General features: G+C 51.9%; 1 protein-coding gene across 1 annotated transcript in view; it reads left to right on the top strand.

Moving 5' to 3' along the window:
- setbp1 (SET binding protein 1) overlaps positions 1–9,673 on the top strand; it is a 12,719-nt gene extending 3,046 nt beyond the window's left edge. Inside the window, exons 2-6 of the mRNA XM_056592409.1 lie at positions 1–353; positions 622–2,949; positions 3,079–3,283; positions 3,414–4,539; positions 8,554–9,673. The exon at positions 1–353 is cut by the window's left edge and continues 102 nt beyond it. Of these exons, the coding sequence (XP_056448384.1) occupies positions 1–353; positions 622–2,949; positions 3,079–3,283; positions 3,414–4,539; positions 8,554–9,008 (4,467 nt within the window). The 3' untranslated portion in view covers positions 9,009–9,673. The remainder of the gene's footprint in view (positions 354–621; positions 2,950–3,078; positions 3,284–3,413; positions 4,540–8,553) is intronic.
- Positions 9,674–15,000: the final 5,327 nt, after the last annotated feature.

The raw sequence follows: 15,000 nt of genomic DNA, 5'->3' as shown, positions 1-15,000 counted from the left end.
CACCAGCCTCGCGGGCCCCCGCCGCACGCGCACGCCCTCCCGCACGCCGCGCCGCCGCAAACCCAGCACCCGCTCACGCAACATTCCCAGCATGCTTTGGCACACCAACACACGCTCGTCCCGGAGTGGAGCGCCCCGTCTCCGGCGGGGTCGGCCCCCCCGGGCCACTCCATGGACCCCGAGCACCTGAGCGGCCTCCTGTCAGCCGGCAGGGCGGGCCCCATGATGGACCAGAGCTCCCTGTTCTCACCGACGTCGGGGCAAAGTCCCTCGCCTCAAAGGTCGTTGACGCCAGACCTGCCGTTGCCCGTGGTGACCGACGCCAGTATTCTCAACCTGACCTCGCTCAGCAGGTGAGCACATTTCCATACATGGCTTTTCGAGGTAATCATTAACTTCGACAACCTTCACGAAAGGAAGAAAAGGAGAAAAGAGATACAACTATAAAGATATAAAAAAGTGATAGCATAAGTCGAGGTTCAGTTCAGCTCCAGTGTGTGTGAGTTTAGTTCTCTTTATTACGTAGTGTAGGACTCGAATGAAACATGATTTGCTAATCTGTTTTGCAAATATCTGTATTTCTCTCACTCGCCGCTCTACCGTGTGCTTGCCTTTCTCCAGGGGGAGGGGTGTTGGCGTCCACGAGGTCAGCGAGCAGGTATTTGGCAACGTCAAGAGGAAGTACGGCAAGAAGGACTCCCAGAGGACTGTGGGTAATCCCTATCAGAATGAAACAAATTGGGCAAGGCAACCAGAGAGAGGCCTGGAGAGTTCCAGTGTGCCAGAGGCCAGGCAGAAATACGGCCAAGGCGAGGCCGCCGAACATGAAGGAAGGGAGGAGAGGAGGAAAGAGGAGAGGGAGCGGGGGCCTGCCAGGAGAAGAGGAGAGGAGGAAGAGCGAGGGATGCTCGTGCTGTCCGACGAGGGCAAAGGGAGGAAGAGGCGGCGGAGGAGGTCCTTCGACGAGTCGTACTCTGTGGAGGACGAATCGGAGCAGCCGCCGGACTTTGACATCCCGGAGAAGACCCAGCTGGGGCCATCAGAAGCCAAAGTAGCGCACAAGACGGATGCTCACAGACATGAATCTCGATTTGGCAGCCAGGCCGAGGTGCAGGGGGAGAGGCCAGAGAAAGGAGAAAGAGATAAATTCGAGAAGAGGGACAAGGGGGATGAGGCGGACTCCTTGTCGAGTATGAATAAGGCGAAAAAGAATCCAGTGGGTCGTCCCAAAATCAGCACAGACCCCCACAAACACAGAGAGGTTCATAATCATCATACCACCAGCCCGTTTCTCACCATGAATCATCAGATGCCAAGTCCACACTCCATGCCTAGCCCTAGATCAAACTTCAGCCCTAGCCCTAGGTCAAACTTCAGCCCTAGCCCTAGGTCAAACATCAGCCCTAGCCCTAGTCCTAACCCCAGGCCGAGAGCTAACCTTAGCCCAGGTCCCAGTCCTAGTCCTAACCCTCGACCCAGAGCTAACCTTAGCCCAGGTCCTAGCCCTAGTCCTAACCCTAGGCCTAGAGCAAACCTTAGCCCGGGTCCCAGCCCTAGTCCCAACCCTAAACCTAGAGCTAATCTCAGCCCAAGCCCAAGCCCCAATCCTAGACCTAAAGCTAACCATAGCCCTGGTCCTAGCCCTAGCCCTAATCCTAGGGCTAAAGCTAGCCTTAGCCCCAGCCCTAGCTTTGTGCTTAACCCTAGACCCAAAACTACCCATAGCCCGAGCCCCAGTCCCAGCCCCAGTCCAAACCCTAGACCAAGAGCTAACCTTAGCCCCAGTCCTAGTCCTAACCCTAGACTGAGGGCTAACCTTAGCCCCAGTCTGAGCCCTAGATCCATGTCGGCCATGAGTCCAATCCCCAGCCCCAGTGCCAGCTCCAGATCCAGCCCCTGCTCCAAACCAACCAAGACAAAGGACAGATGGTCGTACCTGAAGGCCAGAAGCCCCTCTAGTCTCCCGCCACCTCAGAGAGACCACCGCAGCCCTCTGTCCAGCATGGCGGAGCCCCCTTCCGCCTTCCCCATCACCCCCTCCAGCCCTCTGTACACCAACACCGACAGCCTGACCGTCCTCACGCCCGTCAAGAGGAAACGGGGAAGGCCCAAGAAGCAGCCCCTGCTCACCGTGGAGACCATCCACGAGGGGACCTCCTCCTCCCCTCCGAGCCCCCTGTCACAGGACACCCTGGCAGGCCTGAACCGCCGGAGGAAGACCCACACACTCGCCGCCCTCGCCCAGCTCACCTCGTCCGGCAGCGGGGTCAATTCCAACGGCCTGAAGCTGAAGCGAGGCCGGGGACCCGCGAGGCCTGTGAGCAAGCTGAAGCTGGGCAAGGTGCAGAGCATCCTGAACGAGATCCTGTCAGGCTCCGGTCAGAACGGCGGCCTGTCTCTGAAGTCATCCTCCGCCCCCGTCACCTCGGCCATGAGCGTCGTGGCGTCGACCATCGAGGCCCGGCTGGGCACTCAGATCAACGTCAGCAAGCGGGGAACCATCTACATCGGGAAGAAGAGGGGGAGAAAACCCAGGGCCGAAACACAGGGCTCCAGCCATCCCAGAGCCACGAGGGACATGGCCTCAATGCCGTCCAGCCTCTACGAGAGCCTCCTAGTGCCTTCCACATCCTGCTCTCCCAGCTCCAGCGTCGCCTCTCTGAGAGCCAGCCACTCTGACGCCACCATGCCCAGCCTGCAGCCCATCTCAGCCTTGCCCTCCAAGCCAATAGGACGGAGCTTCCTCTCTGGAGGCTGGAAGCTCTCTCCGCCCCGTCTCCTAGCCAACTCGCCATCCCATCTGTCAGAGGTCGCCTCAGTGAAGGAGGTGACCCTGTCACCCATCAGCGAGTCTCACAGCGAGGAGACGATTCCCAGCGATAGCGGCATAGGAACGGACAACAACAGCACCTCGGATCAAACCGAGAAGGGGCCGGCTTCACGACGCAGGTAAAGTGTACAGTAACAACTTACCTCGATCTAGTCATCGGCATTCACTCCCCGATTGTAGAGTTTGTTGTATGTGAGAGAGGTCTCTATGTATGCAGTGGTCTAATGGTTTCCTGGTGTGATCTGCAGGTACTCTTTCGATCTGTGTGGGTATGAGGCCGCGGAGGCTGCAGCCCTGGAAGCGTCCAGCAGAGGCAGCAGAGCGCGTTGTGAACGACAAGTAGCCGCTGACAACTTCCTATCACAGCAGGAGAAGAAGCAGAAGCACCACCGGCGCAAGAGAAAGTGCCTGCAGAGCAGAGACCATATGCACTTTCTCTCTGAACTCGAAGAGGTCGGTGAAAACTGAAAATGTCAAGGGGTTTTTCATGTCAGCACGAGTGTGTGCAATGAAAAGGCACATGATAGAAGTGATATTCGTTTCATCACTCATGCTCTTTTTTCCCCCTTTAATCCTATCCTAGGTGGTGGCCAAGTTCCAGCAGCTACGCATATCTCACCGGCGCTTCAACTGCTACCCCCAGCACCCGTACCCCTCAATATTCCGGCTGAACTTCCACCATTACTACCCTCTCAGCTACAACTCCTACCCCTGTGATTCCGGCCAGTACCTCCGCAGGAGCGCCGATCTCAAGGCCAAGAGGAGGCGGGGCCGGCCGGCAAAAGCCAGCGAGCCAATCCCATCCAAGCTGCCTTTGGTCCAGGGCTACGGCTACCCGCTGGCGGGGGGGAATTACTATGCAGCACCCTACGCCATGCCTTACGCACCGCCCCTGAGTCTGGGCTACTTCCCCCCCGCGCCCCAGCTCTACCTGCCCCACCACTCGCTAGGACCCAGCCCCCCGTCCCCCTTCATGAGACCGGCCGTGCCCCCTCCCAAGGTTTTCCACTCGGCGGGACATTCCAAGCTCCAGGCGGCGGCCAAGCTCCGAGGGTCCAGCGGCCCGCTGCAGGGCTCCTCCGGGCGGGGAGAGGGCCTGGGATCCCTGGGTGGCGGCGGCGGTGGCGGTGGCGGCGGCGGTGGCAGCGGCGGAGGCGGCGGCGGCGGCGGCCTGGGTGGAGTCCGCCTTCACAAGAGGAAGCACAAACACAAACATAAGCACAAGGACGAGCCCATCCTGTCCCCCCGCGACCGGCAGGACCTGGGCGGCCTCTTCAGCGGCGCCAAGACCAACGCACGCCTCAGCATGATGAGCAACCGGCGGGAGATGGCCGGGGGCCAGGGATCGAACAAGAGGCCCGAGAAGCAGAGGGGCGGCATCCGGGTCTCCAGCCTGGGCTCCCGGCTGGGGATGTTTGAGTCGGACCACCTGTCCTCCTCTCGCTCTCTGGGCGACGGGTCCTTCCGCTCCCACCAGTCCGGCCCGCCGGCGAACAGCTTCATGGGGGGCTACGGGGGCCAGCAGCAGCAGCAGCAGCAGAGGCCGGAGCTGGGCGCAGACCTCTTCATGAGGTCCAGGGAGGACGAGTGCAGGGACGGGACCAGGAAGAGGGGACTAGCGGTGTTTGGGGAGCAGGGGGTGATGTCGTTCCAGAACGCCAGGCAGGAGTCGGGACAGATGAACCAGTGCTCCGGACTTCCTCTCACTGGTGAGTGCTGCTCCAGTTTGGATCGCTGGTAGTTTTTTTAAATGATTATGTCAGTGTGGGACTTGTATAAGATCGTCATTAGCAACCGCAAACACCACGCCCATGGTACGTAATGGCATTTTATTTATAGGTACTTTTACAATGAATTTGTGTGTCTTAGTTTATTCTGTTTAGGTATTTTTATACATATGCAATGTATATCTTGCTCTGTATAATAGTAGAGGTTCCGTAATACAATGTGGAAAGTAGAATTGCTAGCAGGTGAGTGTTATAAATTTAGCTGTGAGCCAATTAGCTGGAGGCTGTGCATAGCATTAATAAATCCTGCATATTCCTGCGCTAGACAAAGAGACAGGTTGTCCAAAATGTGTATTTTGGTAGATTGTGTTTTTTCGCTGTCTCGGAGCACATCTGGCTAGAGAGGGAAAACGTAATGCATGGATGGAGACGACTATAATTCACCAATCTCTCCCTCCCTCCCTCCCTCCCTCCCTCCCTCCCTCCCTCCCTCCCCCCCTCCCTCCCTCCCTCCCTCCCTCCCCCCCTCCCCCCCACCATCCCTCCAGCCCTCCCTCCCGCTTCTCCTGCCAATGCCTCGACCAGAGATATATTATTCACACAGTGTGATTTATTTTCTACAGACACACCGTAAAAGGCCGTTGCCTGTGTTAAAAGAGTTGGCTGGCAGCCAGGGGTTTAATGACTGGGGCCTAGTCCAGTGATGGGGAGGAGAAGAAGCCAGGGGCTCAGTTAGAACACACCCCCACCCCGAGAGGATCCTGAACGGATGATTCATGTACTACGCCCCCCCTCCCGGCCTCCCCCCACCAAACCCACCTCCCAGCTCCTGTACCAAATCTACTCGGTCCACTTCCACGCCCCCCCCCCCCACATACATTTTTGGCATACTACCCTAGACGCCCCTACCCTGGAGACGGCCTCTCCACGCATTTTGTTTTTTGCTCTCCTTCTTGTCCTCCCTGCCACACTCCCTCTCTTCACTCCCTCTCTCCCCTCCCCCCTGCTTTCCTCTCCTTCCCTTATTCCTGTTCCCTTTTAGTCTTTCCCTCTTCTCCCATTCCCCCCCCCCTCTCCTCTCCCCCCCTCCCTCCCTCCCTCCCTCCCTCCCTCCCTCCCTCCCTCCCTCTCTCACTCCGTCGCCAATGCCACAGCCCCCTCCCTTCCTCTAGCATGACTTACTGCCTCGCTTCGCAGCCTCAGCCCAATTAAAACACAAGCACGCGTGTACACACACACACACGCACAGATACACACACACGCACACGCATACACGCGCAGACACACAAACACACATGCATACACACACACACACACACACATGCACATGCAGATACACACAAGCACACAAACACACACACACACACATGCAGATATACATCCACACACACACTCAAACACAAATGCAGATACACACTCACACACAAACCAAACACCAGCCACACATGGAAGCACAGAAACATTATCGCACACATACTCACATACACACACACACAAGATTATGCACAAAAATAAGCCTGCACACACTATCACACCTGTGCTTCCCATCAATAACATAGTCCAATGGCGACAGAGATTTGAATTTCATTTTAATCTTTGGCCATGCAATTAAGTGTGCTTAATCAGTCTTTACTGGATTTGCAATGACTGAATAAAATGGTGTTATTGTTTAGCAGTGTTTCTGTGTGCACATGCATGTGTTTGTTTGCAGACTTCTATACATCCGGTAACGCGGTGCAAGCGCATGTGTGTTACTGTGAGTGCCTGGGTGTGTGTGTGCGTGTGCGCGTGCGTGTGTTTGTGTATGTGCGTGTGTGTAAATGTGTGAATCTGCATAGCTGTGTGTATCTTCATACCTGTGTGTGTGTGTGTGTGTGTGTGTGTTTGTTTGTGTATCCGCTAATCAGCAGCATCTGACAGTAATCTCTCATGTATTCATTTACATAAAAAGAAGGTCGTCTTCTCTTCTAAATCAACAAGAGTAATTTTCTTTGTGTGGAATACAAACAGACACACACACACCCACACCCCCCCCCCCCCCCCCACACACACATGCGTTTACCTGCCTTCTTCCTAATATTATAACATCACGACCCGCTCTATTAAAAGCCCACTCTGAGCCATGCTGCTGCAGCCCGATACGTGTGAGTGTGTATTGGCGTGTGGGAGAGACATCCTGCTAGAGAAACAGGTCCTCAATAGTCTCTACAGTGACATGCATACTGCTGAAGGTCACTGGTTTTATGTTCACTGTATGCAGCTCATAAATTCCAGCAAGCGTGTGTTTGTGTGTGTGTGTGTGTGTGTGTGTGTGTGTGTGTGTGTGTGTGTGTGTGTGTGTGTGTGTGTGTGTGTGTGTGTGTGTGTGTGTGTGTGTGTGTGTGTGTGTGTGTGAGTGTATGTGCGCGAATGTGTGTTTGTGAGTGAGCGAGTGTGTCTGTGTGTGTATGTGTGTGTGTGTGTGTGTGTGTGTGTGTGTGTGTGTGTGTGTGTGTGTGTGTGTGTGTGTGTGTGTTTGAGTGTGAGAGAGGGAGTGAGAGAGGGCCAGGGGCCGCGTGCCTGCCTATAAGTGTGTACATGTGCGTGTGCACTCGTAAACCACCGCTACTTAGTGATCACCACCATTAGAATGATTTCACTGTCTTCAGCCTGGATTCTCCAGACAAAATGAGACCGTGTTGCAGGGTTCACATCTTAAGTGGAGGAATTAAGCCAGCCCAGGCTCTCCTGCTCTATCCTCCTGTTTTGCTAATTAGCAAGCTAACTTAGCTACGTTTAGCGCTAAACATACATTGAGACACATTCCTTAATGGTCTTTCTTAACGGCATTAACCTCTGCTTTGGAAGGAGTCCATTAATCCGACTGCAGAATTATAAAAGCCTGCTACACTATATCATTGTGATTTGGACGGGATTGTGGGCAGAGTAAGAAAGAAGGGAGGGGAAGAGGGAGGGGGGGGGGGGGGGTTTGAATTCCAAAAACCCATGAGGGGAGAAAAGAAAATCCCGGGAAAAATCCCAATAAGCATGTTGTGTGCAGACGGCTTTGGGACTGTGGTGGCTGATTGTGCTTTTCCTCCATTTTGGCTGCAGCTTCAAGCTGAGCATCAGGAGCCTTGGCCAGGCGGAGGGAGGAGGGGGAGGGAGGGGAAGGCGGGGGAGAGAAGGGACAGGGATGGGAAACAAAAACTGAAGAAGAGGGGGCTTTTCTAACCAGAGAAGAAAATGTAATGCGAGCCATGTGGCATTTTGAATCATGTGGCATTTCTTTTAATGCCAGTTAACGCAATAAAGAAAGAGTTAGAGGAAGAGATAGGTGAATAAAGGACATTTTCAGGGTGTATCGCCCGGTTTGCCCCTCTGAAGGAAACAACGTGGTTCCTTTTTTTTCTTCCCAGCCTTACTCTTATTCTAAATCCAACATATACACACTAAGGAATTGTGGGTGTGTCTCCGGGAGTCTTGAATGTGTGTGTGTGTGGGTGTGTGTGTGTGTGTGTGTGTGTGTGTGTGTGTGTGTGTGTGTGTATATATTATTGGCAGGGAATGTTTTTGGATGCAGAGGGTCATTGTTGCATAAAGACACAACACATTAAATAGCTGAAGGAGGCATTTCTGATGGTTTCCTGCTGGTAGAACAGGATTTCCTCTCCGCTCTCTAGCAGACAATTACAGGATGGGATCTCCTCTCCTGGCTCAGCTGGGCTTTGAAAGACTTGCATGAATGTGTCGAAATTAGCAGGAAGCCGTTGAAGTGAATAAAGACGTTCTCTACGGGAGCTAAAGCGCCTTCGTGTTATTCTGAAGTCGTTCCCTTTGGCTGCCTCTCTCAAGGAATCCGCCGCTTTTTTTTCCCCCCTCCCTCTGTAGATCTTAGAAATGTGGTGGGATGTGCTCAAAACGCAAAGCTTAATTTCCATGTTTCCCTCTTCTTCTTCTTCTCTTTCTTCGTCTTCTCCTTCATCTCCTTCTGGGGTCTCCTGTCTCTCTAACCAGGCGTGCCGGGGAAGCGGCGCTACAAGCGGCGGGAGGTGGAGCAGATCCAGAAGGAGGTGAGGAGGATGTCCTCGCTCTCCAACGTCCTCCACTCGCAGAGGAACTTCGAGCACGTGCAGAAGATCCTGCGCGTCAAGCGTCTGCAGCGGCAGGCCAAGACGGGCAACAACGTGGTGAAGAGGCGGCCCGGAAGGCCCCGGAAACAGCCCCTGCCCGAGCCGCAGGGCTACCCCGCGGGTCTGAGGGCCCCCGGCGAGGGGCCCCTGGGGAGGACTCTGGGGATGCCCGTCCTGGAGAGGTGTGTGGACCTGCCGGGGAGACTGGGCCAGTACGCCGGCCGCGACTCGGTCTCCGTGGCCATCGAGTCGGTGGTGCACGAGTCCCGCCCGGCGACGTCCAAGCGGCGAGGCCGAGCCAGTCGGCGGGACGAGCTCTGGGATCCCTCCAGCCAATAGGACTGTAGCTGGGCGGGGCTCCGTGGCCAATCACAGGGCAGGACACAGAAGGGGGGGGGGTCGTTTTGTGTTTGTTGAGAAAACCCTAGCACACCCAGTGTCCTTAACGCTCTCCTCAGTGCACTTTGGCTCGGCTTGGCTCCCGGTTGAGGACCGAGGCGGCTCAGCGAGGAGCAGGAAGAGGAGGAGGAGGAGGAGGTGGCCACGCCCGCAGTGACTCTCGAGTTCCGCTGCTATCTTCTGCTCTTGAGGACTCCTCCAGAATCCACATAATATGGCACTATACGGTACTTTTTGATTGAAAAGAAAAAACGATGCTATAAACGCATGAGGTACTTATGGCGGTGTGAGATACTCGTGCAGCGACGCGTACGGTACACGGCGTCACTGTGTGTGAGCGTGGCGGCGTCGGTCCACGTCTTTTACCAGCAGGGGTGGGAGGGGGAAAGGGTTAACACGATACTGTGCAGCTCGGCTTACTGTATTGTTGCCTTTTTCTGAGGAAAAACGTTTCAAAAGGAAATCTGGGATAGTGCGATCAGGGAAAAAAAAGGTGAGTCAGCCACCTCCCCCTGTGTCCAGCCGCCCGCGTGTTTGCTAGAGCTTACATCTGTCCTGGTGGGCCTGTCAAACCCCCATCTCCCGGTTCCCCACCCACCCGAGCAATCCCCCCCCCCCCCAACCCCACCCCCCGCATTCTTGCCCAGTTCACCCCTTCTCTCTGTGTTACTTTTCCACAAACTTATTAGCAATTACCAAATGTGATTTTCCTCCCTCAGCTTTTGCTAGCTCCATTAGCGCTCCCCACTCCCCCCCCCCCCCCCCACCCCGCCCCCCCTCCCCCCAGTTGACCATAGGGTGTGTAGGGCGGGTGGGTGACTGTCCCAGACTGTACATAAAAACAAAGTCCACTGTTCCCTTGCCTTGTTCTGTGGGAAGCTAGCTCTCAGTGCGTTGATGGTTATCTCTCTGACACAGAGTGGTTGGACCTTGGCTCAGACAACAAGAAGAGTATTATTTCATGACCAAAAACACAGGGGCGACTCAAGACAAGTTTGCTTTTTTTTTTGTTGAAAAAAAAACGAACCGATCCATTTATTAATGTGTTCATTCATTCGTCATTCATTCATTCATCGATAAGCTCAATGATGTGTTTATTTCCAGGGGGCATTGCATGCAAGGATTATCAGGCATATCGTTGGTAAACCTTTTGACTGGTTTAATGCACTATGAAAAAAAAACGTACACTTACATCAATCAAATGCAGCACTTACATGCTTGTTTCAGCCTTATTTCTTGGCCCTCCATTACGGGGGGTATACATTAATTTAATCAATTTGTATATGCAGGCTACGCAGCCAAAAGCGTTAAACCTAAGCCCAAATCGAAATTAACATTGGAAAGTTAAGATGAAGACGGCTCATGTATTCAGTGTTCTGGACAGTTGGCATCCTGTGACTCTTACTCATTGGAGCGACTGCTGTTGTCTGGGAAAGATCTTGTTCATGGAAAAAAACTCAAACTTAAGTATTTGCATTCAAAAACCAAAGTCTGAAATCGTGTTTAAGTATGTATTACCTAACGCGGTGTTAAAAAACAAAGTTTGACAAACTCACCTACCCGTTGGCAAAAAGCAAGAACCACCCCGTTAGCGTTGTAGAATGTACTAAGCTTGGATTTCGTATGCCGATATGCAAGGTTGTGGCCGGGCTTCACACAGTATCTGCAGCCTCGGAAAGCGGCCGGTACATAATATACCTTCACACATACGCGTCAAGTATTTCAGAAACTAAGCAATGGGTCAGTATTTCTCTAAAGAACTGTGTGTAGTCGGTGGCTGAAGTATCGACACCTTCTGTGTTGCAGCAGTTCTAATTGTGCCTTATGTTTCTTTCTCTCCTCCCATTACATTTCACCCAGAGAGAGTCTGGCGACGTGCCCCGTCACATCAGTATATGTGGGGATGTCTCGGTCGCCAGGCTCCCGGGGACCGACTGTGTGTCCCTTTTTCCCGGCCACCGCTGAAAGGCAGCGCCCCCTCTCTTCGACGGAAGGGGGCGGGCGTCTGTCTCTCGGTGTCCTGGCGGGCCGCTAGTTGTCTGACAGGTTTCACCCAGGTGTCACTATGAAGACAGAGCTGTTGACAATGATGTGGCGCTGGGCCAGTCGGCAGGGCCTCTCTGTATAAAATACTCATCATGTACAGGCTTAACATTAACCATAGGGTTCTTAAAGAAACCGGGCGCGAAGTGTCTAGAGAGGCTGAAGGAATAAATGAGCAGAGCAAGCCCCCAAAGTGTCCATGTGTCCACTCTGTTTGAAATGTTGACAAACTATTCCTTATGTACAAATATATATATATCACCAGCTCTGCCCAGTATTTTACCAGTTTCAGAGGAGGTTGTCATGGCAACCTTGCTGTCTTACACTGTTGTTTGCTATGCATCAGGCCAATGCCTGGCAATGACCCTAAAAAGGAATTTCTCTTCTGGGTCCACCTTTCAACAAAGACAAATAAGTGGTCTTATTTACTGAATAAAAATGAAATGATGTAACAAGAGTTGTGAATAATACCAGTAATAACTTGTAATAAGTTGTGCAGAAAGTGACTATCAGTTCATAGAAAACTATAGTGACTGCAGCCTGATGCAGTACAGCCTTAATCAGTATTGAAGTGTTGTTGTAAATAGTGTTAGTACGTCCATTCTGCCTGCATGCATACCGGTTCACTCCCCAGTTCAGTTCCCCAGTAGGACCATCACACTCTGAGAAAACCACGCCCCAAATAGTGTCATAAATACGTTCACAAGTTATCCTGCGAAAAAGCTTCCAAACTCGGATTTGGAAGTCATTGTTCCCTTTAAATCGGGAACTCTAAACGTTGGTTAAACACGAAAAGGTAAATTTGCCTTATCACGATATCTATAAAAGTCGACGGGGGTTAGTGCTTAATTCACGGCGTGACTAGAGACCAGTGTTATCTCTCTTCAGTCAGTGGCTTCGCTGCAGCAGTCTGGGCGAGCAGAAAAAAACAAACGTGAGCAGATGAGATGTAGTCAGAGGACATGGCCAAAAATACACTTGTCCTTCCGTCGAGAGTAGGTGTTAACCTTGCCTCGCAATAGATGGCTTCCCTTTGTCTGGTGCAGTCTGTTGTGGTCTAGAAGCTTGGTTTGTGAGTCTATGGGTATCTCAAGCCCCCAAACTGTGGTCACTTCATGGTCTCTTGATGCTAAAGGTGAACTCTCAACGGCATTCCCCGTCTCTCTCTCTTTCTCTCTCTCTCTCTCTCTCTCTCTCTCTCTCTCTCTGCCAGTCTCCGTCTGCTTCTAACAGCCAATGATCCGGTGCCTTTTCAAACACTGACTAGTATTGTCCTGTTTCCCGCTCTTTTTCGTCGCTCCAGGCCGGTGGATGGCGGTTGCGGCCATGTTTTGTCTCTACGGATATGTTGAGAGATCCAGTTGCTCGGCTTCCCTGAGTCACTGATTTATAGCCCCCCAGTCCTCCCCCAACACACACACACAAACGCTCGCTCTCTCGCTCCAGACCGCTGGAGAAACGATTCTCGCTCAATCCGTCGTTAGGGGCGAATTGACTGGTGTCTAGATTTATCTGTCAGGCGACCCGCTCCACTATGACCGTTGACGGTTGAGACTCAAAGGGCACCAAGGTTGTGAAATCCATCTTCCTGCGAGTGGCGCGCTACTTTGAGTGTCCTCCGGTTCCACAGGCAGTGAGATTTTAATGTAACGCAAGAGCTTCATCAGTGTACATGTAGTCATTCTCATAACATAAACGTTACATTTCTAAGCTATAATGTCGTTCAAAGCTGAAAATATGCGGATGAAGCATTGAGAAAACCAATAAATGTACTTTTTGCAAGAGCACAAAGTGAGCTCTTTTAACAGTGTGGGCATATTTTAGTTTGTATACATAGTGTATTTGAACCTTTTTCTAGAGTGGGGTTTCACTTTATTTGCATGCTCACCATGATTGTATGCATAAATATTTTAGACAAGCTGAAAGTTCAATTTCAATTCAATTTGGAGCAAGACTTGTACATTGTTTGATATGTTTCTTTTTGTATTAAATTTTTAATTCATGAAGCATTTTTGTACATTGTATGAATATAAAAAATGCAAATATTTGACATTTGACATATAGAGTAAATACTTAGATGTGCATGCATATGCATATATCCTTCACGGTGTGTATGTGTAAATGTACACATATATTTTGTATTCGCATTTGCTTGCATACAGATATATGTCTTAAGCACATATACATACAACATATATGTATATTCATGTCCGCTGGCATGCTTTTGATCATGTTTATCTTCCATGATCTTGTAGGATTCTTTTGTTTTTGTTTTGTTTTGTTTTGTTTTGTTTTGTTTTTGTTTTTACTCCTCCGAAAGAAAAAGCTCGTTCTTTTGCTACCATTTTGTTGGCCGGCAGCATTGAGCACTTACTAAGAAGAATTACAGTTGAACTTGTTCATGTTACCCATTGTGTGAAATAATAAATGACCTTATTGAAAGCTGCTGGTTAATGTGACTTTTTATATGTGTGTGTGTGTGTGTGTGTGTGTGTGTGTCTGTGTGTGTGTGTGTGTGTGTGTGTGTGTGTGTGTGTGTGTGTGTGTGTGTGTGTGTGTGTGTGTGTGTGTGTGTGTGTGTGTGTAGAGAAGAGAGAGTTCTGGAATGCTGACATCTCATAACACACCTTTGCACATACAGCCCAATGTGGAATTGGAAGAATTATAGTTTAATAAGAATAAAATGTCTCCTAATTAAAGCTCGGAGGAAATAAAACTTTAATAAGGCAAACATATTCCCCACAACCATTGAGTGTGTGTGCGTGTGTTTGTGTGTTTGTGTGTGTGTGTGTGTGTGTGTGTGTGTGTGTGTGTGTGTGTGTGTGTGTGTGTGAGTGTGTGTGTGTGTGTGTGTGTAGGGGGGAGCGAGTGGGCGGATGGCGTAATAAAAAAGTCTGCTTTCCTACGCTGGTGGGCGTGTGCTGGGATGTGCACATCACACGTGCACGCACGCGAAGAGTATGATGACGGCAGGGTGTGCTATGCTGATGACACTCTGGGCGGGTGGGTCTGTGGGAGGCGGTTGCCGTGGGTGACTGCTTCCTCTTCTCCTCCTGCGCGTCGTCCTGCCATATAGAGTGAGCTTGACATTACAGGGAATCCTCTCATTATCCTACAATCTACTCACTCCAGCTCGTTCACACACACACACACACACACATACGCACACTCCCACACTTCCCCGCCTCCCTTGACGCATACACACCCACTCGCACACGCACACACAGGTGTACTCGTCACACTTACTCCCTCATGTGCTGGTTCTCCAACCCTCCGCTCCCCTTCCACTCAGTGGCCCATCAGCAGGGGTTGCTAGTGGGCTGGGCTGCTGGCTGCTCCGTAATTGGAGGAAGCGGTGCGGGAAGTGGCCCGTTATTGGCTGCTGCCAACTAGTAAAATTTCTTCTGTTGCCATGGTTGCAGAGTGAGCTGCCCAAATGTGTGTGCCTCCCTCTCTCTCTCTCTCTCTCTCTCTCTCTCTCTCTCTCTCTCTCTCTCTCTCTCTCTCTCTCTCTCTCTCTCACCCTCTCTCTCTCTCTCTCTCTCTCTCTCTCTCTCTCTCTCTCTCTCTCAATCTCTCTCTCTCTCTCTCTCTCTCTCTCTCTCTCTCTCTCTCTCTCTCTCTCTCTCTCTCTCTCTCTCTCTCTCTCTCTCTCTCACTCTCTGCAAATTTAGTGGGGCTGAAAAGAAGCGAGCATGTGCACAGGTGGCGTGCTCGGTGCTGAAATCATCCTGCCTTTGTTGGATGCAGTGGCTCAGGCGCCCAAATCATCCCCCGGCCCGCATAGGATTGCAGTAGGGCCTGTGTCTGTGTCCCCTGATGAAGGAGGCTGCTGGGTCATGTCCTCAAACGCTAGAAGCCCTCAGTGTATAGGAGTCACTCCTTCAGT

Source organism: Gadus chalcogrammus, chromosome 6, assembly GCF_026213295.1.
Source record: "Gadus chalcogrammus isolate NIFS_2021 chromosome 6, NIFS_Gcha_1.0, whole genome shotgun sequence".
NCBI lineage: Eukaryota > Metazoa > Chordata > Actinopteri > Gadiformes > Gadidae > Gadus > Gadus chalcogrammus.
Note: the sequence above shows the minus strand (reverse complement) of the source record. Positions and strands in the feature narration are given on the sequence as shown.